This window comes from Lacerta agilis, chromosome 5 (assembly GCF_009819535.1).
Source record: "Lacerta agilis isolate rLacAgi1 chromosome 5, rLacAgi1.pri, whole genome shotgun sequence".
NCBI lineage: Eukaryota > Metazoa > Chordata > Lepidosauria > Squamata > Lacertidae > Lacerta > Lacerta agilis.
The window spans coordinates 33,611,665-33,637,903 of record NC_046316.1 but is presented as its reverse complement, the minus strand read 5'-3'; the positions used below and the strand labels follow the sequence as shown (position 1 = coordinate 33,637,903).

Here is a 26,239-nt window from a genome sequence, read left to right as displayed (position 1 = left end):
TTTAAAAAAGAAAACCAGCCACAGCGGGGGAAATGACCTCATGTTTAACATGTTTGCATCTGAACAAAGTCAAAAACATTTTACCTTCTGAAAATATAGAGGGATGGAAATGTGCGGGATATATCCAATTTTATTAGCTCCAAACTAGCCTCCCGATCAGCAACTGATACTCCAGCATCTACAGAAATTAAAGCATGCAGATTTATATATATGTATATGTCTGTAGAGTTATTTATACAGTAACGTAAGACTATGGCCATCTTCTATGTAGTCTGACTATTATTTCCAATCAGAAATTAAGAAAATACTAACTTAATTACAGAAAGCAGGAAAATGTGTAGAGAACAACAGGACAACTATTTCATTCAGCTATCATGTTAACCTATGAGTCGTGTTTGGTATACCCACAGCAAAAATAAAAGAAGGTTTTGTCTCAGATTTCCATCCTATAGTTGGCAAGGGCTTGGCAACCCAGGACAAGTATGTCAGACTATCTGAATTAGGCCTTCTACTGACCTGGGAAACAGAGTTCCTAGCCCTAAACGTCCAGGAGCTACAGACCCCTTGGACTTGCAGAGTCAAAAGCAACCGCATCCTAATCTAAATTTGGACAATACCCTGCTACTCATTAAACTGGCAATACAAAGATCCCATGGCCTTTTGACTACATGGAACCACACCATTCATTCCCTGTTTCAGAAAATAGCCAAAGATATCCACCCTTTTTGTTCCTCTGGAAAACACCTTTCAGCAGACTTCCTGTTTCCATTTAACAAAACTAATTGTTTTTAGAATTCTGGGGAAAGGACATCTCCTGAGAGCAGCCCTGCAAGCAGACACAGTGTCCAACTCATTCTGGTAGGTAACAGCTTTACTGTGCAGTAAAAGCTCTACTGCGTCCTGTATTTTTACTTTACTACACCACGGATCCTTCTCATCAGGCCTTCCTCTGTGATAGGGAAAAAACCTCAACTTCCATTAGTCTTTTCCTCCCTTTCTGCCTGTTTTGTTGTTGTTGTTGTTGTTGTTGTGTTGTTGTTGTTGTTGTTGTTTTGCTTGCTTCTTCTTCCTCTCGCTAATCCTTGCTCTGCCTCTACCTTCTCCCTTCAACTAGAACACAGTTGTGCAATTTGGGCTTGTGGCACTTGTCCTATTCTTTCTCCGTCCCTTCTCAGTAGCCTTCAACACTTGACTTGTGATTTTGGGCGTTATCATCATTTATTTTAAAACTCCCTTTTTCCGGGTTACATCCTGAAGTCTCAGTTGTTTCCACTCCTTATGGAGTGTTCCACTATTCGGACAAAGACCTAAGTTACCCAGTTTGTGCTCCTGTTTATTCTGCAAGCATGGTAGTTTCTAGGCCACACTCTTCTAGGCTGACAGCAGCCTGCTCTCCAGCACAAAGAGCTGGGGCCCATAGAGCAAACAGACTCTTCAGCACAATACTATATTCCCTCATCCATCTAGTTACAGGTAGGTAGCCATGTTGGTCTGCCATAGTCAAAACAAAATAAAAAAATTCCTTCCAGTAGCACCTTAGAGACCAACTAAGTTTGTTCTTGGTATGAGCTTTCGTGTGCATGCACACTTCTTCAGATACACCTGAAGGGCTTATTCCCCAAACATGAAATCATGTTTCAGACATCTTTAGAGACCATACTGTACTTCCCAAGCAAGCATGCTAAGATATCATCACGTCATAAATTTAGATTGGAAAAGGGCTTCTCCCCTCACCCCACTAATTCTGTACTGCTCATAAGGTTGGATCACAACTGGCCAGACTTACTCTGAACTGATATTGCCAGTTCTGTTGTTAAATTGGTATCCTCCCCACAAAACTACAAATGCAGACGATTTCTTTCTTTCTTTCTGAGCTGGACACTATTTAAAGCCTGTGACAATAAAATCTATCTTGCTTTTATTAAGCTCTTCCAGCTTCAGTTTTTATGCCAAATCCACCCGATCATAACAGTATTACATTCTCTGAAGGAAAACCCACATTTCAACGAGCAGACAATTTTAAGGTATCTGCTACTGTGCCTGAATCTCCAAACAAAGAGATTAATATTGGGATTCAACTTGCTCAGAACTATACCACATCAAACTGTAGTGTTAGTTGATGATAACGTTAGCTTTCTATGTGCAAGTATCAAACGTTTGATCCTACAATGAATGATATAGTCTCAAGAAGGCTGTGCTATATATCTGAATGTGTCATTTGGCTAATTGTGTGCATTCTACTTAGAAGAGTGTAAAAGCAGCAACAGGTATCATGGTAACCTACCTTCTGCATCATTCTCAGCACCCATCTCCCCAAAACTCTTCCATCGTTCCTTGGCTCTAGATAAGAAGATTTCATAGAGTTCTGCAAAACAGACAGCAAAATGGCGCCAAAGGGCAAATTTACAGGTAAGAACTATACAATTTTCACAGTAATCCTGTTTCTTATTATATGCAATTTAGTTATAAAAGCCAGGGGGGAAATCATACTGTGTAATATCCAGCTACTGACTCGGGACAGCTTCCCTGAAGTTAGCTTTAGCTTGAGACATGAACAAGCCTTTTGGCTGCCTGTATATCCCCCGTTGCACACACAAACAAACCACTAGGTACTCAATTCACAAATTTAACCAACTTCAAACCATGGCTTCATATTCCAGAACTGTTGAACACAGATTCCTAGTTAAGATTAACCAGGAAACAATTGTTAATGGAAACTCATGTAAAAGGGCTTCATGCTCAGCTAAAATGCTCCTTCGTGTATCTGGGTATTAATCCAAGACACGATTGTCCAAACAAGTACATAGAGATCTAGGCATGCTCCATACAAAAAATTGTGAACTGTTAGAATCTTTACGTTGTTCCAGTTCTTAAACCAGCTTTACTGATCTTTCTTGGAAGAGATTAAATTGAAACATGCTAAAATCTACTAATCAAGTGATTTCTTCCTAAAAAGAGTGAGTTTTCTTGAATATTAAAAACAGTCTCTTGAACTAAAATATTTAGTTAAGTCCCATTATTTAAAGGCTGTCTTCCCCCCATGACAAAACTATTAACAAGCTCTAGCTTTTTGAAAACTATTTGACAGCTAGAAAAAGTTGTCCCTTTCATTATCATCTTTAAATGGCTTCAATTTAAAATTGATATTGGGAGACTGTGCCAGTTTAGCTCTCCTGGGTGAAGCAAAATAGATACATTTGTGGAACTCTGAGGCATAAATTAATCTCTTCTAAAAGCAACTTCTTTCTGCATCAATAAAAGCTATTACAAACTCAGTGGAAGAAATGTTGGGTTATTTCTTGAGACCACCACCCTACTGAGATAAGAGTTTGCATGTTATAACACATACCAGGAGTGATATTCAGTTCATTTCCTACAGCAAGACTCCACACCTTCCCACGAACACTTGGCGGTAACCCTTGCCACCACAATTCTCGAACTCTCCTTGTAGAACGCCTAAAAAAGGAGAAGATGGGGGGGGGGGTTGGTAAGTACAGGTAACTTAGCTGCAATTCCTGGCATTTCCAGGTTGCCCCAGAAGCAAAGAACATCAGCAAGCTTGGGCTCCATATTGCGGAAAGTCAGTGTTTTCCCTTATGGAAGCCAGGTCACCTGAGAGGGCTATTGACACAGCTTTATCTCATTTAAGCCAACAGTGCCTTATGGTTTCTCCTAGATGCCACACCCAGGGAAACCCCCTGCCCCTGGAAGACTACAACTTCGCACTGGGTGAGCATTTAGACAAACTGCTAGTGACAACAATTTATTAAAGAGATTACTGAATAACCTCCTGTAACTGAATAGAAAAGGTAATTCTAGACTATCATGAGCCCAAATACATGTTTGAGAACAGAAAGAAAAACATTCAAGGCTTTTGAGGGATATAAAAGCCTGTGAAGCTTATATTTAATGCGTTTTCATCCTGCTCTTCAGTCAAAAGGGCTTCCATAGCAGCTAGCAAGTATCAGTAAGAAGGCTCCTGATGTTACAAAGTCATCTATACTTACATGCTCTCCCAATTAGGCAGTATTTCATTGACCCAAATCACCATAGCGCTAGCAATGTTCTCCTCTTGCTTGAAGCGTTCTTTCATTATTTTCTTCCTTCTATGTGCGTCCTTAATTTCTATTAAATCCAGAATATTCAGTAATTTTAATATTAAAATGTAATTTTCAAATCAACATTTCAAAAATGTATCAAGATAGAAAATGTTCTGGGGGTTACATTCTCCAGATTAAGTCACCTGCCAATTTTCTTGCACATCGGCGCTGTTGAGATTAGCTCTCGACAGAATATGAATCTCCCAATACTGTCAATTTCCCCATTTCCTCTTCCAAGTTTGCAAGACATAGTGGATGTCTGCAATTGTGTATATCTAGTAAGAGGAAGTAGGGCTGTACACTGACTAACCAACATCTCAAATAATGTTTGAATAAGCTATTCTAGAGGAGCTTCATAAGAAACCACTTGTTGCATGAACCATGACAAGCCAAGTTAGGACAGATGTTATTGGATGACTAATTAAATCTCAGAAAACTGGGAGAGTAATGTAATAGTGAGTTCTAAGGGAAATTAGAGTGAGCCAGCAGTTTAGAGCAAAGGCAAAATTACTGATTCCAAGTAGAATGACTGGAGTAACAAAGATTATTATTTTTTAAGCAAGAGATTACACTTTCAACTCCAACATTATCTTCCTCCCCCCCCCCAAAAAAATCCACCTTCTCAAATACCATCAGTATATAGAGGCAAAGATGAAACACAACAGCAAGTCAGTTGTTTTAGTCTCCAATCCTGTATTTTCCTATATCACATTAGAATTTGTGTTATTTATAGAATTGTAGAGTTGGAAGAGATCCCAAGGGTCATCTTGTTCAACCCCGTGCAATGCAGGAAGCTCATGGAAATCTGCCTTGCTTTCAGGACTTTCAAATGTTACTGGTTTTTGTACACAGGTATGGGTGACCTCTACAATTTCTCCAAACCCAATTAAGCCAGAGGGGTTCACTGAACCCTGGTGTTGCTACTGCCTGCTTGGGACAGGGAGAATAGGAGGGGTATGTCTTCCAAGTACCCACCACAATACAAGGCTGGTGGGGTTGTGTTTGGCAAGGTAGGTCATGAGGTCTGCAGGTTTGATGTAAAAGTGTCTATACCACACTGTACAACCTACATGTCACCTGCATACTTTCCTTATGTAAAGAATCCAATTCATGTAAGAAAAAAAAGCAATTTTATTTGACAAGCTGTTAAAACAAATTGTTGACTGCATTGACCAGCCAACATAGAAGCAAGCTGCCTTTGAGAAAATATTTTAATTGACGCTGGAGTGCTAATCTATTGCTATCATGGGTAAGCACTTGCAAGGGTGTAAGAAAGTTATGCACAAACATTAATAAACTTGCACAGCGTTATGGTTTCAACACTGGCACGAGCTCCGAGGGGTAGATAAGCAAATGTATCCTTTGTAAGGTCAAGGCCTAAAGTCTTTTAACTTGCACACAGTCTTGGTGCAGGATGACAACAGGTTTTAGGCTGAGGATAGAATCCACTAAACGCCATCTGCTGAAGTTGAAAAGGCAGTGATCACCTGCATTTCCATATACACTAACTGCACTGAATACCAGTTCAACAGCGTAACATACACAAATGGCACATATCTAAATTGTGACCCTCTCTAGCAGAACATAAGCTACCAGGCTACTGCTTTGGCTTTTTCTGCCATGTTAAGCTGCAGAGGTGAGTATAACAGTGAAATAGGTGGGTTGTGTGTGTAAGAGAGAAATATCTAGTTGTGTGTGCTTGTGTGTGTATACCCACAAAGCATTAACGAGTGTCTGTCTTCAGAATCCCAAGTACAAAGCAATGTATGAAACAAATGTGAAAGTTTCAGTGCCACACAGTGTGCTAAAGTATTAAATTGCAGCCATACTTTGAAGAACGAATTAAGTTCATTGTAAGACTGTACCTCTGTGTTAAAAGAAAGAAAGAAGAGTTTTCTTTTAGTCCAGGATAATTTGCATTCTATTTTTATATTCCTACATTTTCATTTTTAGAAAATAGCATTATGAACAGTAAGACTAGCCATACCTCTCTTTTTTGCTTCTGCCACCATTTCATCATATTCTTGTCTGTGACGTAAAGCCTCTTCTACAGATTTTGCAGGAAGGTTCCTGGGGGGGAAACGTAAGCAAAGGTAAGGCTAGATGAATCAAATTAAAGAGTTCTGTTTTGTTTCATTTCCTATACATGGGAATAAATTATTCCACTCTGCTTACTCCCAACAGGACCTTCCCTTCTGAGCCCTGCAAGATACCATAATTACCTTACTAAAGGAAAGATTTATGGCCAATATCTCAGGAGGCAGGCAGACTATAAATAAGGGGAAAGGTAAGACTGACCCACATTATACAATATTTATAGTACAAACCTTCATAGTTTGTTTCCGGACATACTTCAAGTTGCTGGGATGGATCTAGGAAGTCATTTACAACTTGGGGCAAGGATATCTGAAGGGCTACCTGAATGAACATTTCTGTGCACCACAAAAAACAACATTGAATTTTGATATGATCTTCAGGGGGAGGTAGGTAAATCCTTTCAGGCATAACTTTGGTCATAACAACCTGCTTTGACATGAAACTGATACTCTGCTTTCAAAAGAACTCGTAGCTACTTACGATGGTCGATCCTCCAAAATAAGAGCAGTAGTTGAAAGTGGCTCAAATTCAAAGTGTCTACGTCTTGTCGCTTGGGGTGCAGGTTTACATGCTTTTCCTGTTCGTGCTTCATACTCCTAAACAAGATTTGAATGATATTATTTTAGTTGATCCATAGATGGGATAAAAGGCAACAGTTAAGCTTCTATCAATGAAGCTATGAGTCGCCTAGGTAACGACAACTTCAGAGTCAGATGAATATTGCTAGCAGTCATGCACAGTATCAGCTTGAGACTCAGGACAGAGTGAAAGGCGCTGCATCTAGTAATCGTGTTGTAACCAACACAAGCTAAAAGAGTAAATGTTCTGCAAATTACAGCTTGTGGAAAGTCCATATAAAAGGAGGAAGCAAGACAAGAGAAATAATCTGCTACTTATTGAAAGTTACTGGTCCCATTCTGATGTAACCTAGTGATAAACAATGTTTTACCGTTATGGTTTGAAGTCCACAAGTTTCAACTAACCATAGTTAAGACATAACACTTAACTGTGATTAGTCTAAAACAGAAGTACAGTAAGTGCATTTGAACTACTCTTCCCAATCACACAGGAAGGACAGAAGGGGGATGGGAAAGTCCACAAGCACAAGGCTTGCTATAAGCTCATTCCTGTAATGAGAAACCATGTCTGAACGAAGCCACTGTCTTTACTATCTCAGTTGCCAGTAATATGGTAATCTGAATGTATACAGATAAAAATGTTTGATCAACTTAGGTGTGATATATCAGCTGTATTGTACATAAAATAATTATAAAGCATATGTTTCTTCCTCACCTACACACATCCTTGCTGATTGTATTAAAAAGTGAGGTGAAACATTAATTGTGGCCAAACCACAGTCTAAAAGGTTTGTATCAAAGAACTGTACCCACCGTGGTTTTGCAGTAACGACTACACTAGACGTTTGGCCACGTATTTCAATGTATTTTAATATTTGTTGGAAGCCGCCCAGAGTGGCTGGGGAGACCCAGCCAGATGGGCGGGGTACAAATAAATAATTGTTATTGTTATTGTTGTTGTTGTTGTTAAAGAGATCAAGGCAAAATACTGCTATATATTGAACCATGTTTTCCCAAAAAAGTATCTCAAATACACTGCTAAATTCCACAGACCTAGCCCATTTCAAAACGTAAAAAGCAACAAATCAGTTGAACTGAAAAAATATGCTATTCTAAATAACTGAATTTGCAGCAGCTACAGAGGTAAAAATTATATGCACAAAGAAGTACAAAGCAAGCACACTAATTTCCTCATGAAAACTTTATCTTCATCTTTAAAATGCATGGCTAGAACCTAAGAAGATCCCTTCTGGATCAGACCAAAGGTCATTTAGTCCAGCATCCTATTCTGACTGTGGCCAACCAGATAAAGCTCCTTAATTAATTTGATACACTTAAAATGTAAAAAAAATAAAAAAATACACCCAACTATTCAGAAATCCCTTCTGCCAAAATATCAATACTATACGAGGCCTAACAGAGGATACGCTTCCATAACGTAATAAAAGTTTGGTGCCACCTTTTAAAAGGAGTTTGGCTATTTTGGACACTGTTTGCTAGCATTCAGAATTGGAGAAAGGCACAGAAGGTTGGTGCTTCGCTTTTTCAAGCATGTTGGTTGTGGAACAAGAATACCACTTCATTTAAAGCATCCAATGATGGTAAGTTATTGTGGCATCAAATTCATCAGTTATGGTTTGGTCAGACAGCTAAAAGAGGGGTTCCCTGCCGGAAGTAGTGACAGGGTTGTATAGACTGCAGCACTTATTTGGCATCAACCCACAACATTATTATTGCTTTAGAGAATGCTGCTGGGGACAGTTACAGCATAAATGAAAAGGCCACACCATTTACATTACCATGTTTTTAGCACTATGTTAAATCCATTTATGGCAACTGCACAGATGAATTTTTTAGCCTAACATAAATATTCAGAAATATAATTTACATATTTCAGATGTACCAAATATCCTAATCTCAATTACTTGGGATGAAATGACTCACTAGAATCAGCAAGATTCAATTCTGCCAAGCATGGCTGGCCTTACCAGCTACTACCCATAATATTTCCAAGCTTGTCTTCACAACTACAAGGGCTAGAAGACTTCAACAGACCCATTAATGGGAGCTACAGTCCTCCAGACATGGTAAAGGTAACTGACCTTTGGACGTTTTCAGGAGGTCAAATTAAGAGGCTGTGAAAAGCATCTATTCAGAGAATGTTAGAAGCAATCAATACATTTTTATAAGCTATGCAATGGAGTGCAAAAAAGATAAATGCTGTGCCAGTGAACATATAAAAGTATAGACAGAAGGTTGCCAGGCTTATTAGTCAGTTAGGGCTGTGTATACTTTATGCTGTTAAAAGGTTTGTGCCAAGAAAATGCAAGATCTGCACCCTGCATGAATTCTGTTTGCTCACTCTGCTTAAATGTCTGCTAATCATAGATAGTGGCAGGAAACTCTTCAGTACAATAAAGCTTCACCCTGTGCCCTACCCTGCCTCATCTGTTTTGTTTGTTGTTGTTTTTTAATTTTTACCAGGCACTACCCACAATACTTCCAAGTTTATCTTCCCAGACACAAAGACTAGAAATTATCAAGCTACTGAATTCTGGACCCAATACCAGTTTCTGTGCCTGCACAGTGCAAACACCAGCTACACTCAGCCTTTGCTAAAGCAATTTTAGATAGGCTAGCTGAGACAGGTACCGGTGCCTCCTGCACACAGCAATTTCTTGACAATTGCTACTGTCTACAAGACAGAAAATCAATTAAGAATGCCATTTTGGACACATATTTCCTTGTGTCAGTACTGAATGCACAAAGGGCAAGAAAGGGATGCAAGACTCTGAACACTTAACTCCTTGTTTATTCTGTGATGTGACAAACTGAAAGCAAGCTTTTTGAATGCCTTGCTATTTGAGCAATAGTGTGTATTTCTGACTGTGTAAAATTTAAGTTACCGTATTTTTCGCTCCTTAAGACGCACCTGAACATAAGATTCACCTAGTTTTTAGAGGAGGATAGGGGGAAAGCCCTGTTTTTTTGAGGATCTGCTCAAAGTGGTGCAGCTTTTTTTTGCAAAGGGAAAATCCCCTTTTTTTGAGGATCAGCTGAAGTGATGCAGCTTTTTTTTGCAAAGGGAAAAGCCCTGCTTTTTTGAGGATCAGCTGAAGGTGGTGCAGCTTTTTTTGCAAAGGGAAAAAGCCCTGTTTTTTTGAGGATCAGCTGAAAGTGGTGCAGCTTCTTTTTCAAGAGGAAAAGCCCCGTTTTTATGGGGTCAGCTCACAATTCTGCAGCTTCTAGTCCTACAGCCATTTCTACAGTTTCTAGACAGATAATCTAATCAGCTAGTCACATGTCGCTGGGGAAAACAAACAGCCTTCCTCTGCATTCACAATGGAGGCCTGGGCAAGGGGGCGGGGCTGGAAAGGGAGCCTTATCTCTCTCCCTGATAACTTGCTGAACAGCTGTTCAGCAGCTTCCTTTCAATACCCCCCTTCTCTCTTTGTAAAAAAAAGAGCACGATCTGCTTTTGGCCCCTAGGCAATTCGGCTCCAGGGACCATGCATTCGCTCCATAAGACGCACAGACATTTCCCCTTACTTTTAGGAGGAAAAAAGTTCTCTTATGGAGTGAAAAATATGGTAACACTGTTGTCTTTAGTTACAGGCAGGTAGCCGTGTTGGTCTGCCATAGTCAAAACAAAATAAAAAATAAAAATTCTTCCAGTAGCACCTTAGAGACCAAACTAAGTTTGTTCTTGGTATGAGCTTTCGTGTGCATGCACACTTCTTCAGATAGGCTCTTGATAATTCCGACCGTCCCCCAATAAATTGAACCAGGATAATCCCAAGATAACGGAGGGAAGCAAAGAAGAAAACCCTTTGTCATAGTGTTATGAAAGTGTATTTTACATGATCTCTAGTAGGGGTGCACCATGTCACTCACTTTCCCCCCCTTGCTGTAAGTAGCATCATTTCTGGGATATGAAACAAAGACTGTGTCCACTACATGTTATATTCAACAAACTGAAACCCAAGTATTTCATTGTTCTTGAAAAGTCTACCTTGCCACAAACAAATAAGAACTTAGCTTGTTGTTGTTCCAAGGTGGGTTACAATAATAAAAGCACAATGTTTAAAAACAATTTAAAACAACTTAAAATTACAGAATAAGCTGGGTCCTAAAAATACATCAAGTGTCAAAAGCCAGTGTATAACTTAAAACCTTTTTAAGTTCAGGAATTTGCATCAGAGAGAGGAGTTGCTGATACATTATAGCAAAGGCAACTCGGAAGATATTAAAAAGCAAGCCTTATAAAGAGGTTTAAAGGAATTTGAAAAAGCAGAGTGTGAAAGGCAGTAGATATGGCAACAGACATACAATTACCCCAAGAAAGGGAAATTGGAGAGAATGAAAGATGAGGAAGCAGAGTCGGCCTATCAGCATTTCCCACTCTCTCTAAAGAAAACAATACCATTTCAGTGCTACTGATGATCAAGTTCCAATAGATCCAAGTGTCAGGATTCACAAGGCACTGCAACTCAATGCCATCCTTCCTCCCACCCCCACAGCAACAAAACACACAAAGGAGGGGGAAAGGGCGTTCCGTTTTTTTTAGGGTTAACATTTGTTTTTGTTTTTTTGTTTTTTGTTTATTATTTGCTTGAGGCCTTAACAAGCAAATAATAATAATAATTCAAAGAAAGGCACTCAAATATTTTAAAGGCAGAAAAGCATGCTTAACATAACCAAGATAAACAGGAAGAAAAGGGGGGAAAGGGACTAGCTCCAGCAATCTGAGCTCTCTTACATCTGCCAAAATATTCTTTTATTCTCTCAGCATGTGTCCAATTATGTTACTAACAGATGGGGATCCTGACACTTTGATCTAGTAGTGTATTTGACGAAGGGGAGAAAATAGGACTCCTATCTGACATGACCCCATTCAAATGCCAATATTCTTACTACAGGCTGTTCCCTGTTCAATGCTACTAACAAATGAATAGTTAGAAACTAGGGGATTAAATGGTTGAAAGAGGAAATAACATCTAAATGACTCATTAGTCAAGATGGCCTGAAAATCGGCTTTTCAAATACATACTACTTTAGACTGGGTTGGGATTAAGGTTCAAGATTATTAACAGGTTAATAAGCAGTGATCTACAGCCACCCTGAGTTTTGAGTGAACAAGAGAATGGAGGGGTACACATTTTTTAAGTAGATCACACCCCCAATTTAGATGACGTATTCGTTATTTAATCAGTTATCTAGAAAAGCACCAAGGCTTGTTGCTCATAGATAATAGTGGCAGAACAGAGAGAATAGCTGGCCTTAATACAATGGAAAAGTATTGCTCCATGAATAAGAGCTTACTATGAGTAGAGCCAGTCAAGAAAAAAAACGAGTCCTTTGCTTTTAAGGAAGTTCTCCTTGCACTATAATATAGCTGCAGCCTTTGCCAAGCTCAACTCTGGCATATTTTCCCTTCACCAGTCCACTTGGAATGGCGACCTTTAACATTGGAAACTGTTACAATTATTTAATTTCACTATACAGCCAGACGTTAGTGAAGTTGCTGAAAACATTTGTAGACTATTGCTTAAAATTGCTGAAAGCACATGCTAAGTGAACAAGAATGAATATTTCATTCAACTGCAACAATTAATCTGGATACATTTTCAAATGAAAGAAACAAAGCAAAGAGATTCATATCAAATTTGCAAACTGTGAACAAGGGAAATGAGTAAAACTTGCTTTTCAATAATGGTATTCAGTGACTTGATGAGTTAGTACTGTTAACTCATGCTACAATTATGTGATATGCCATCTAATTCAATGATTGCTAAAAAGATCCCATGCATGGCATATAATGTGATAGAAAAATATTAAATTTCATACCCCTGTGTTTAATAGATTGAGTGTAGATACTGATGCAACACTGCCAGAACTTTCATCCTAATGAGAAAAACAGAAGTAAATCCTTAGAGAAACAATTGACAGTCATTAATATACAGCAACATGCATGCAAACTTTATGTTCTTTACAGTTTATATGGACCACCAGTGCGTACTGCTTTTTCAAGCATGCTCATGTTCAATTCCAACGCAGATTGAGGCATTGGACAGATTTAAGACATATACCCATACTCTATATTAAAAGCTAAAATTCAAAGCTTCTATCAAAAAGCCACCGAGAGTTTAAGGCACAGATTGTATAATATGTAAAGAGGGCAAAAATAATAATCCGTTATGGCTTTCCTAGCTAAGTCATGCCCTAGGCAACAGTCTTCAGATCTTCTCAATTAGAAAGACCCACTCTAAAAGGTTAACATTTATATAAACATACATTTGGCTTCTCTCTGGTATTTTTCATAAGCTCACCTTTAAATTCTACTAGTTTTAAATCTTTTTAGTGAGATGCATATGTTTTAGATAGCTAAAATGAATGGTTCCATGAGGACTAAGCAGGGAAGAAAGTCGACAGGAAATGATTTGCATGTTTAAATTCAGATCTATCTTAGCATTCATTTCTGTTTATGAAGCATTTGGCACAGCAGTAAAGATGCATCAAGGGACCAATGTCCTAGACTAGCAGAGCAATTCAAACCTCCTTTGGGCCAGGCTGGCAGCGACTGCATTGGGCAAATGCACCTCCACCCAAATCAAAACCCTCCCAACAGCGCTGCTGGTCTCTTACCAGCCATCCACTGGCAACTGCCTCTGGAGTGAAAGCAGTGGAGCTCCCCTTCCCAGGAGTGGGGAAGGGGCTGGCCTGGCCAGGATAAATTACAGTATTTTCCTGTGTATAAGAGGAGGTTTTTATATTAAAATTAATTCTTAAATTTGGGAGTCGTCTTATACACGGATAGTGCAGAGGGGGAGGTGCGATTGGTGGCCGCAAGCAGTAGATTGTAATCAGCCATTGGGCGGGTGATTGGATGGTGCAGCAAGGCCTGCTGGCGATTGGTGGCAGCTGGCGGCAAGCGGGCAGACAATCGGTGGCTTCGTAGAGGCATTTGTTTGGCAGTGACGGTCAGGCGGGTAAGCAATTGTTGGCAAACCCCCCCCCCCCCAATAGAAGCTCAACAACTCTGGGCAATCTCCCCCCATTTCCTCAATTTGGAGTCTCAAAAAATAGGGGTCGTGTTATACACTGAAAAATATGGTAGATCCCAAGCCATCCCTGCTGATGCCACGTGGCCTTGGGCCCCATTTGGGACTGATCGCTGCTGCAACTCCAGACTGGCACAGCAATCTGCCTGCTTGCACCCCCCCCCCCCATAAAACCCGTTTGTGCTAGGGAGGAGTTTAGATTGCTCCCTATATAACTAGCACAAAAACAGACTGCGTCACACCTGAAGCAGTACTGAAAAGGCTGTACAAATTGACTAATATTACATCATCACGTATCAGGAGGGGCAGAAACAGGGGCTACTGAGAATAAGATGTAAACAGTGCCAAACTAATAGCAAGGTGACCAATCGTATACTTCAAACTTAGAGAGGTTTGCCATGCCAGAGAAAGCGTATGACCTCGATATGAACACTGGTTGGCGAATCAACTAGCAGCCTTCCAGGGCCCAGCAAATTTCTCTCTAGTTTCATTTGTCCTTGGGAGATCTAGTGACAGATCAGCCACCCACTATGGCAACATTATTCCAGAAAGTCAATGAATATGGGATAGGTAGTTTAACTAAGATACCAGGAATCTTGATAGCAAAAGCTCACGCGCCAAGCGTGCCAAGTTATCTAGGAATCTTTTCCCATAACCTTGGAAGCACCTCTCTGATGGGAAAACATTTCCCCACATTGTGTCAGTGTAGTAGTAGGTTCTGTTAGCAAGCAAGGAACTTCGTTAACTGGTTTAACATACTTAGTTGCTGGTTTAACATACTTTCACTGATCTTCATTGTTTGCGGGAAATAAACCATGCTCATTTATGGGTAACAGATGTTACAGAATACCATAGGTCACAGGATCAATATGAATGTTCCAAACAATTTAATTGAAAAGTGTCAATTAACATCACCTTTGCTGAGCTATTTTAGACGTTCCATGGAGCTTGGACAGAAAGACAGACTTTTTCTTCAAATAGCAAACCGATGTGTCCTTATCATGTAGCTTTTTGAAATACCACTATTCAATAAACTCAAGCTCAAACCACCCTTGGACACCCTGCAGTGTTAGAAACTGAGATATGAAAGCTTGGAGCTAAACATCACCTTAAACTTAGGTTATGGGTGCAATAATGGAATGTCCAGGCACACTTTTTATATCAAGAATACAAAACTGAAAATGAATGAACTACAGCTAAAATATTATGTTCCTTTTTCACATGGTCTAGTCCTTCCCCTACCCACCTCCCTAATATTCTTAAGAGGGTCTCTTCTCAGAGAGGAGCTAGATGTGGGGAGGCGGAAAAGGGTCCTCCTTTCCTCCCACTCTGCAGTTTTAATCTGAAATCTTAGGGTGCAGTATTGCGCCTAGAGCTCAGAAACTGCTCACGCTAATGAAATTCCCTGTCGCAAAATGCGCCAAGAACAATGGGAGTTTCGAACACTGACATACACCCTGTCCAATTTCCTATGACTAGTACTATTCAGCTGCTTTTAAACTAATTTCTAAGGAAGCCTGACACTCTAGAGATTGCTAAAGAACTTTAAAATTTCATACACATTTATAGTGAGAGATTACCAGGACAGTGAGAGAAATAAAAGGACATGGTGAGCAAAAAGGAGGAGAGAAAAGTCAAGCTGGGTTTTTTTTTTTAAGGAAGTAAAATTGCTGATTTTAGGAGCTGCAATTATTTCCATCCCAAACAAAAACTGCTAATGAGGCGCTTTGAAAAACCTATGTGATAGACTGCATTCTTTAGATAGAGGAAAAAACATGAAATGTTGCTCTATTCATCACATATTTCAATCCATGCTGATGACATGACAAGTTTTTAGAAGTAACTGGTTGTATGCAGAAGAAGAAAAACATGTTCTTTTTTTCTGCCAGATGATATACTGATTATTTTTTTAAGGGCACAATCCTATGGACACAGGGAGGGATCTGAGCCCATAAAAATTTCCAGATCTTCCTCTCTGCAGGCAAAGAGAGACTACCTTGTTACAATCAATGAAATCACATATGCTGTTACTCTTCTGCCTTCAGTTCTCTGGCAGCAGGAGTATGTACCATATTTCAAGGGAGTGTCAGGGAAGCAAAGTGTCCTATACTTGTCATGTTGCTGGAATGAGGGGAAACCAATGGGAAGAAAAGTTTTTAAAAGATGAAAGATGCAGGGGGGGGGGGAGAAATGCAGATTACACACACACACACACACACACACACAACAAAAATTATTTTGCTCTGCTGGCACAGGCTTGTCAGTTCTTCCACCTTTGCTCCTCCTTACCCAACCATAGGATTGTTCTGCCTGATTCTTCGGTGGAGATCAAAATAGCTGCTTAGTCTCATGCAAAGTACAGGTGGGTAGCCGTGTTGGTCTGCCATAGACAAAACAAAATAAAAAATTCTTTCCAGTAGCACCTTAGAGACCAACTAAGTTTGTTCTTGGTATGAGCTTTCATGTGCATCTGAAGAAGTGTGCATGCACACGAAAGCTCATACCAAGAACAAACTTAGTTGGTCTCTAAGGTGCTACTGGAAAGAATTTTTTATTTTGTCATGCAAAGTAGTGAGTGATACAGATGTTCCACTGGGCTTGCATTATTATTTTTTCTTTGAACAACCTTTCTGACATTATCGCAAACTGTTCTCTGTTTAAAAAATTGTCATGCAGCACAGATGAGGAGGAAAGGAGAACAGACGAAATAAAAGGAGGAAGTGGGAATGGAGAAGTGATCAAAACTAATTTCATAGCACTCTGGACCCTGACCATTATCCTGAAGCAAAGCAACTGAAACATGACCAGACCTCTGACATAAATGATTTTTCTGCAGCTTTGCTTGTAAACTTATAAAAGTCCAAATCATAAACAGTGTAATCCTAAACATGCCTTTTTGGGAGTAAGTCCTGTTGAATTCACTGGGGATTACCACCAAGTAAGTGTACCCAGGACTGCAGCCTTAGTCACTGGTAATATGCTTTTTACCCTCACTGATAGCTATTCTACAGGAAACTATTCACATTCCACAGAAGTGTCCTGCATTTTGATTCACTATTTTCTAACCACCAAACTATTTCTAGAAGTCAGCTGAATGCTTTCCCAGAAACCCTGGAAGTCTCGGTAAGTCTTGATTGAAAGAGAATAAGTTACATAAGAGCAATTTCTCTGCCTCCAAAAGCAATGACTTTTGAGTTCGTTGTCATTGTGGCAAGTCACTTTCTAACTATACAAAGCATAAGGTACATGCATAACTCTTTTAAGCCATGCATTCAGAAAATGTAATACTCCTGTTTAAAGAAAATATTAGAACAAAAGGAACAATATGCAAGTTAAAACATAAAACTTATTTACTATTTACTGTTTTTAACTACAAAAAAATACATTTCACACGGTGCAGAAAAAAATGCTACTACTACTTTTATTTTTTTACCAATGACAGTATATAGCCACATGTGTTGTGCCAGAGATTTTAAAATCCAGTTAACAAAATCCATCACAATGATAAATACATACAACTTCAATATCTGAAATATTAACTTCTACTAAAGCACTTCTGCATATAAGTTAATTTCATAGTGTCTGTATTCAGCTTCAGCTTTTAATCTTAGAATATCTTACTATATATAGATTTACTAGATTTGGGGTTCAAGTGCAAGGTAACAGTAAATGGCGTGTTTATTCACAGAGAAATGAGACCATAGTATGAATAACGTATTGAGGTTAAAACTTCAAACGAAGCTATTACAGATGGATGATAGGGAAATGGTTCAGAGAAAGCTACAAGTAAAATCTTCCGGCTTTCTCACAAGGGATGATGCACTTTACCAATTGCTTTTATTCAGAATTATATTTTTATTTCTTTTTTTTAAAAAAAGAACAAAATGAACATTTACAACAGCATAACAATTGCTTTTAACAACCTAGCAGCCAAAAGCAAGTTGCACGCCTCAATGTTATGCATCCAATACACAGCTGATCAACAGTCAGATTTGCCTTAGTGTTGTATGGAAAGTAACACAGCAACACTGGTTTAAAAGTTGAAACACTGACTGGCAGTAGAGATCAAAAGCATGGATTTCATTCTCAACATTACTGAAGTTCTATGCAAAGATAAAAGAGACCTTGCTTCAACACAATAATGGATTATCTTCCTTTCAGGAATTACAGGCAAAGGATTGTATCCAACACTGTCTGAACACGAGTGGGACATCCACTTCCACAACAGAACTTCACTTTCCTCTCCTCCCCCTACAACCCCATGCTCACCCCCAAAATTTGCTACCAGTCACTCTGATGTCACAATGACATCAGGTGACGGACACATCTCAAAGTGCAGTGCTGAAGCACCTGATAATCAGCTAGTTGTTGGGGGCTTTGGAACCTCTGGCCCACAGGCCAGATTTGCCCCACATCTTCCCATTTGGTCTGCGGAGTCATTTCAGAAATGATCCGCCCTTACCAGGGCAGGTGGACATAGCTTGGTCAAAACAGCCTTGTGGGCCAAAAGAGAAGCCCTGGTGGGTCAAATCTGTCCCACAAGTAGATATTTGGGACGCGGGTGGCGCTGTGGTCTAAACCACAGAGCCTCGGGCTTGCCGACCAAAAGGTCGGTGGTTTGACTCCCCGCGACGGGGTGAGCTCCTATTGCTCGGTCCCAGCTCCTGCCCACCTAGCAGTTCTAAAGCACGTCAAAGTGCAAATAGATAAATAGGTACTGCTCCGGCGGGAAGGTAAACGGCATTTCCATGCACTGCTCTGGTTCACCAAAAGTGGATTAGTCATGCTGGCCACATGAGCCGGAAGCTGTCTGTGGACAAACGGCGGCTCCCTTCGCCTATAGAGCGAGATGAGCGCCGCAACCCCAGAGTCATCTGCGAATGGACCTAACGGTCAGGGGTACCTTTACCTTTTTACACCAGGACAGGGGAACAATTTTAGTTAACACTGTAACCGCTAAGCAATGAAGTACTGAATGAACATGGATATACTGTATGTGCCAGACCCCAGAAACTGTCAACAAGCAAGAGCTTGCATGTGTGAATGGGATATCACAGGCAACAGTGAATAAAACCCATAGAGCAAGGGGTGCTGGACACCAATTCCCATCAACCCCAGCCAGTAGTAAGAGACAATGGGAGTTGGGAGTCCAGCAACATCTGGAAGGGCATGTAGTTTAAAGCCTACATGTAAAATCTCACCACCATTTAGCAGAGAGAGTGAAAGAGTTAATAGTTGCTTTTCTGTGTAAGAATGAACTGTAATGCAAAAGTCTGAGAAGAAATACTGTAAATAACAAAGACATGTTTTTGGCTTCCTTCCAGAGTGGGATCACGAAGTTGTCAAGGGCTCTAGGTTCCAAGAGAGCCAACTCGTAGCTCATCAGTATCATCCACCAAACCCATACGAGAAATCTTGCGTTTCTTGTGTGTCCTCTAACTGCTGCTGCAAGGTTAAGCTCACAATTAAACTGCAGTTAAATTTACCGATCTTGCGCTGCACTGCTGTTTTATTGTTTTGGTAGTTTTGTAATATTTGTAGCAATACCAGCCAGCCACTGATGTGTGAGTTACAAGTTTCATAAACAAACAGACTACTTGAGTTCTGCAACATGTTCAGCTGCAAATTATGAATATTTAGGACTACCAAACACACACCACAGATATTTACTTCTGCCTAATAACAGCCAGCTGTTACACATCTACAAAGTTCGAGACAAAGTTCTTAACAGTCCAATCCCATTGATAAACCCACTTTGTTCAATGGGATTTGTTTCAAGATGAATATAAATGTGCCTGGTCTCTAAACCAATACAATTATGCGGTGCAAAAAGCATAGATTTTTGATGATGTTTCTAGGTTGCATAAAGAGATGAGTGTCACACTCGGAATGGGCAACACACTTGATTCCAGTGGGTCCAAGTATAACTAACATTGAATAGCATCCTCTGTTCTAGCAACTAGCTAAGATGCATGTTGCTTCAGGAAATATATTAATTTCAGAACAGGAAAACTAATTTAAAGCCATTCTTTTCTTGCAGGTTTTAATTACTTTAATATATTTTACCAATAGATCTCTTCAATGGACTACGTTCACACATGCAGCTACCAAGCAACAACTGTGCAATGAAGTGTACATTCATGTAAGAACTAGCCTATCCATTTAAACTTAAATTGAAGCCATAACTTGAACCCCTGCCACAGCATTCTATGCCTCATCTAACCCAAATTAGTTGTTCCCCTCCTCCACAGGTGCAGAAAGTTAATTATTTTTATGCTTGTAGACTAAAAGATTTTTTAGGGTTCTGAGTAAACTATTCAACTGCAAGTGACTGCCACAAAGCACTAGCAACTTCTGTTTACATTTCCATCCATTTGTTAAGGTGAACATATACTCAAAACTATTATTTAAAAGTTTCAGCTGCGGTTTCTTTTAATTGTTTTAGGCAGTGCTTTTTTCTGGAGGTACGCATACCCCTAAACATTTTGTGAATCTAAGTTTGGCCTCATTCAGGGGCAGTATTTCAACATGAGTAGGATAATGAGAGTACCCTTAAACATTTTTTTAAGGAAAAAAGCACTGGTTTTAGGTACTCTGGGAACTCTTCAGGATTGAAGAGCAGAGTAAAAAATGATTATCTTACTATATAATATTTTTGTAAGGAAAAAAGTTGCCATGCTGCAAGTCACACGGCAACAGCAGGCAGATCCAGCCAGCAAAGCAGGCAGGCTGAGGGTGTGAGTGGCCAGACCAGCACAGCGAGCAAGTGAGGGGGCAGTCAGGTAGCCCAGGAAGACCTTTCCATGCTCCTTGTGTCACCACCCGGCACCCACCCTTTCTTTCCTTTGCACCCACAACAGGGGTCTGAACGTGCAAGCGGCCCAGTTGAGCAAGCAGCCAGGTAGAATGAGCAAGCAGGCAGGTCTTCCCATGCTCCCCACCCTTGTTGCTGCCGCCACCACCCACAATTCACTGAAACCTCCCCACTCTGCATCCCCAAATAACTTGCTCCAATCTCAAGATCCCACTGCTATTTGGAGAGAAGAAGAGAAACTCTCCTCTTCACCCCGGACAAATGCACACTTCATTCTGTTGGCATCACAGAGCATGGGTAGAAAGACTTTCTCCTCTTCATTCCCCTCTCCTCTGCAAGGGGCAGAGCAGCAGGATCTTGAGATTGGGGTGATCTGTGAAAGGGTGGGGAGGAGAGAGTTTCCAGCAGACTGTGGGGGAGAGGAGAGTTTGGGATAAACAATGGGAGAGGAAGATTGGGGGATGGGGTGGCAGGCGGGGTGCTGAAGTAGCTGTGAGGGGTCTGGGAGGGCTGAAGGGCCTGGAAGAGACAGTGGGGTTGGCGGAGTAGGCAAGCAACACTAGCAGGAGTGGCAGTCCCTACTAAATAAATTAACATTAAGCAGGACTACCTTACAGAAGCCTGCTCTATGAAATTCCAAGGACAAAATGGGAGAAGGTTTGCACATCATTTTACAGATACTCACCTGCTGAATTATCTTGGAGTCTTTCTGTAGGTTTTCTTTCGGTGGGACTTTTCCAAACAACTTCCAGCCAGGAGCACTGTGGACAGCAGGTTTGAGTTCCTTTGTCCTTTTAGCAAAGAAGTTCCTGTTTAAAACAACAACAAAGAAGTTTAAAATTGAAGGTGTGTTTGCTGGAGTTGATGTCAATTTCTTAAACCTAAATATTAAGATTAACAGTTAATCACAGCTCCTTTCTACAGATTTTTTTTCAGGGTGGGGGTGGTAAGGAGAGGGAAAGAGACGGCTATGTCAAAACTTATGAAGCTAATATTTTTAAAACTTTCCCTTGGTCAGGCCTAGTTAACAGTACACCACTTAGGAGGAGGCAGGTGACTGGGGGCTCCAGGTGAGCTGTGGAGAAGGAGTCAGGACACGACAGGAGAGCACCACATCAACTATCCTGCTCTGCAGCTGCAGCCCACGTCACACCAATGCTGCCATGTCAGAGGAGAGAGGTGGGCGGGTGGCCCAGGCAAGCCATGGAAGAACAAATCTAAGGCGAGAAGAGTTTGGCGTGCTGTAACGGGAGGGGGTTGGTGAGAAAACTGACCTAAGTCCCATCTCCTAGCCAAGTAATATTGGAGTAAGCAGTTACTCTTACTTTTTGGTCCACATTTGCAAAATAAAAGGAATAATGGCCTCCCTGTTGGAAACAAGCATTTGTATGTTAAAGATTTCTGATTTATAGCATCTTGCTGAAGGGAAGCCCTTTATCATTAGAGTGAGGCCTATTATCATTAAACAGAAATACTGGTATTTCAATGTATTTTTCTTTTTGCTTCAAGGTATACATTCTAGCAGAGAAAGGGCTAGGAAGACATACACAAGTCAAAAACAAGTACCAGTTTGCCTAGCTATCTTTAAATAAGAAATATTTTGGGGACTAGATTCTGAAATTTGATTGTGGTTTCTGTAAGATTTAAATATGTGGGCATGGCAGCAAAAATAATCCATGCGCAGTTGGGGGGGGGGCAGGTTCCAGGGAGAAACAGTAATCTAATGTTTGGCAAGTATTTAGCACTTGTATCGACATGAAATTGAGCTTGTGTAATCAATGTTATATGGTTATGTATCTTTAGTTGGCTACCTGGTTCTGCAAGTCAGCATTTATGCCTGATGTGCAATTTCTCATTCTGCATGGGCAGCAACAGTCTTCCCCCGCAGGGCACCCACGACGGTCTCCACCTGCCCCTACACTCTGGGCAAGAACATGAAGACTGAAAATGAGTGCTCTATCATGTTGTTAAAGTGACATCAGTCACTTAACTCAAAGAGGCTATGCTATGCACACAGCTTCCACAGTGCTGTCTTGTGTAGTAGAGTTCTATAGAAGCTGCTTGTGCCAATAACCATTGAACAGAAAAAGCCACAGCACATACCAAATCCATTCTTCACAGTGCTATTTTATAAAGGCTACACACGAAGCACTCTCCTACTATTTAAGAGCCACTAGCCCTATTAATGTGGAGGCATGCACACAACCTTAGTAGGTTTCCGAGCACAATTCAAAGTGTTGGTGTTGACCTTTAAAGCCCTAAACGGCGTCGGTCCTGTATACCTGAAGGAGCGTCTCCACCCCCATCATTCAGCCCGGACAATGAGATCCAGCGCCGAGGGCCTTCTGTCGGTTCCCTCACTGCGAGAAGCAAAACTACAGGGAACCAGGCAGAGGGCCTTCTCGGTAGTGGCGCCCGCCCTGTGGAACGCCCTCCCATCACAGGTCAAGGAGATAAACAACTACCTGACATTCAGAAAATACCTAAAGGCAGCCCTGTTTAGGGAAGTTTTTAAACTGTGACTTTGTATTGTATTTTGGTATTTGTTGGAGGCTGCCCAGAGTGGCTGAGGAGACCCGGCCAGATGGGCGGGGTATAAATAATAAATTATTATTATTATTATTATTATTATTATTATTATTATTATTATTATTATATCCATATTTAGCACAAAGCAATGCTCTGAATGCTGCGTGTGGGGAGAGCCAGTGTCGTGTAGTGGTTAAGAGCGGTAGACTCGTAATCTGGGGAACCAGGTTCGTGTCTGCGCTCCTCCACATGCAGCTGCTGGGTGACCTTGGGCTAGTCACACTTCTCTGAAGTCTCTCAACCCCACTCACCTCACAGTGTATGTTGTGGGGGAGGAAGGGAAAGGAGAATGTGAGCGGCTTTGAGACTCCTTCGGGTAGTGATAAAGTACGATATCAAATCCAAACTCTTCTTCTTCTTCAATGAACTAGCATCAAGAATGCTAACTGAAGTGGTGGCAAAGAAGCAAATATTCCCCTTGCTAGCAGTGTTAGAAACTGAGATATGAAAGCTAGGAGCTAAATGGCACCATAAACCTAGGTTAAGGCCACACCAACAGAATGTCTAGGAGCGCTTTTATATAGCAAAAATACAAAGCTGAAAATGAATGAACTGCAGCTAAAATACTATGTTCATTTTTCACATGCTCTAGTACTTCCCCTGCCCACTCCCCTAATATTCTTAAGACAATAAGGTCTCTTCTCCACTCTTCAGAGAGGAGCTAGAATTGGGGAGGCAGGAAAGTTTCCTCCTTTCCTTCCACTCTGCAGTTTTAATCTGAAATCTTAGGTGCATTATTGCACCCAGTGCTCAGAAACTGCTCATGCTAATTAAATTCCCAGTCACAAAATGCGCCTAGAAGAAAATGCTGGTTATTTACATGGCTGATGTACAAGTACTAATTTTATGAACTATATTTCCTTTCCAACTGAGAACACGGGAATGTTCTTCTTGCTTCCTTTTTGTTGGCAAAAAGTACATAACACATACAGAATAGCAGAATTAGCCTTCCTTCCATAATTTTCTATGGGAAAGTGAAAATACACATTCCAGTTCTGTGGGAGGAGGATGAATGTTTTAATGCAAAGAAGCAACCACAGCAGAGAAGCCTACCAAGCAAGTCCATGAGAGGAATATCCATCACTGCAAAAACCCCTAGACAGTGATAGGAAATCTGTCACCTACACAGAATATAGTACAAATGATAAACCTTGGTGAATCCATCCAATTTCAGCCTACCTGTACAGTCCATATATTTTGCTCAGGGCTGAAAGCTCTAAAGTTGATGCAACATATGCTGTTCTGCTCTTGTGAACATTTTATATTTGCATGGGCTCCAATTATTAAGTAGTTTTGATTTAACTATTTTAGTGTTTAGTAGTAACTTAACTGGCATTTATACTAGGTAGAAAGAGGTAAACCAAGAAAGCATGTTTTTTTTCACCATCTATGAAAATGTAGGCACACCTTTGCCAATTCTGTAACATCAAAATACTGCCATGGCCTTTAAAAAACTTTCAACTACAGATAACCTGCTCTAGCAGACACAACGTATAACATTTTTAAATTTTATAGAAAGAATTGGCATTGCATTGGAACATTAGTCACCCAACTAAGCAAGCAAAAAACACACACCAAACAAACCAATATTTCAGGTCCAAATAAAACATTTTGTAGCACTTATAATGGGGTATTGTCACCTATCAAAGTCAACCTGACCACATAAACAGTAACCAGCTGTGGCATCTCTGCACAGTCTTGCGTGTCAACAGGCCCCTCCCTTTAATTCTTTTCTCACTGGCAGCAGATATGAAGTCAGGGAAGGCGCATGAGTGTGTATTAGAACATGGGAGGAGGGGAAGGAAAGTGGAAAGGTGAAGAAAGTATGCATAAGCAGCCAGAATGGTGCTATAAAGCTCTTTCTATGTAGACCAGTACTCCCAGCCATATCTAAGCTGCCAATCCAGGCACTGGAAAATGGACAGAAATCTTGAAAGTGCAATGACAACATGAGTCTTATTTTTCCAGCTCAGTCGTCACCATCTGCCCTGCCCCAAAACTTCTAAGCCCCACCACATGTGGGGATGAGGCAACATGTTAAACCCTGAAGAACACTTTGCAGGGAGAAAAGCTATGGTTTGGTGGGAAAGAATGCCATGTCATGGAAGGGAGAATGAATCATATTCTGTTTTAACTGACCTATATATGAAATATTTAATGCTGCTCCTATTGCATTTTTTTTGCATTCTGGTTGTTGTTGTTTTTGTACTGCGTAAGCCATCTTGAGGGGACTATGTTAAAAAAAATCAACCCACTATTTTATAAACAAACAAACAAAATGTACAGGTTGACCATTTCTGCCACATTTAGGTGTTAGTCCCCAGCACCATGGAACTGCTTGCATGTTTCTCATTAAGAAATCAGTAGAGCAAGTCACAGAATAACTCTAACCTGAACTCTTGAGTTTTGGTTCCAAAGGTACGAGTATTATGTCACACACACACACACACACGGAACAAAGTCACCTTTTACACATTGTAATGAAGCTATTTGAACTTTGTTTCACGAAGCTGAAGTAGTTCAGAGTGTTTTATTTTTGCTGTTAACAAAGCTTCTGCTCCATCTAATCCAAGGTTATGATCCAGAATTAACCTCCCACTCACTTGCCCTGGCAAGCACCTACAAAGGAACCGCAACAACCGGGCACTTAAAATGTGCATTGACCTAGGTTAGAATAAATGAGTGAACCTGAATCTGCACCCAGATTTGTGGTTCTCTGTTATAACATTAACTAGAAAGACCAGGTGTGCAGAACCTTTGGCCCTCCAGAGGTTGCAGAACCTCAACTCCTATCATCCCTGACTATTGGCCATGGTTGCTAGGGCTGATGGGAACCATAGTTGAGCAACATCTGGAGGGCCACAGATACCCCACACCTGTAATGGATCAAAGTCAAGAAGAGGAATAAGCAATGTTATGTTCTCTTCTTCCAGGTCATGACTTGTGTTTAACAAAACACAGCACTAAACTGCCTGAATGTGCAGTTTAAATGTTATTTTT

The 26,239-nt window shown here is 40.5% G+C and overlaps 1 protein-coding gene across 1 annotated transcript in view; it reads right to left on the bottom strand.

The window, feature by feature from the left end:
* The window catches only part of TBC1D12 (TBC1 domain family member 12), a 48,489-nt gene that overhangs the window by 8,904 nt on the left and 13,346 nt on the right, over window positions 1-26,239 (bottom strand). Inside the window, 8 exon segments of the mRNA XM_033149249.1 lie at window positions 78-178; window positions 2,285-2,365; window positions 3,350-3,456; window positions 4,008-4,125; window positions 6,088-6,170; window positions 6,678-6,793; window positions 12,623-12,679; window positions 21,336-21,459. Of these exon segments, the coding sequence (XP_033005140.1) occupies window positions 78-178; window positions 2,285-2,365; window positions 3,350-3,456; window positions 4,008-4,125; window positions 6,088-6,170; window positions 6,678-6,793; window positions 12,623-12,679; window positions 21,336-21,459 (787 nt within the window).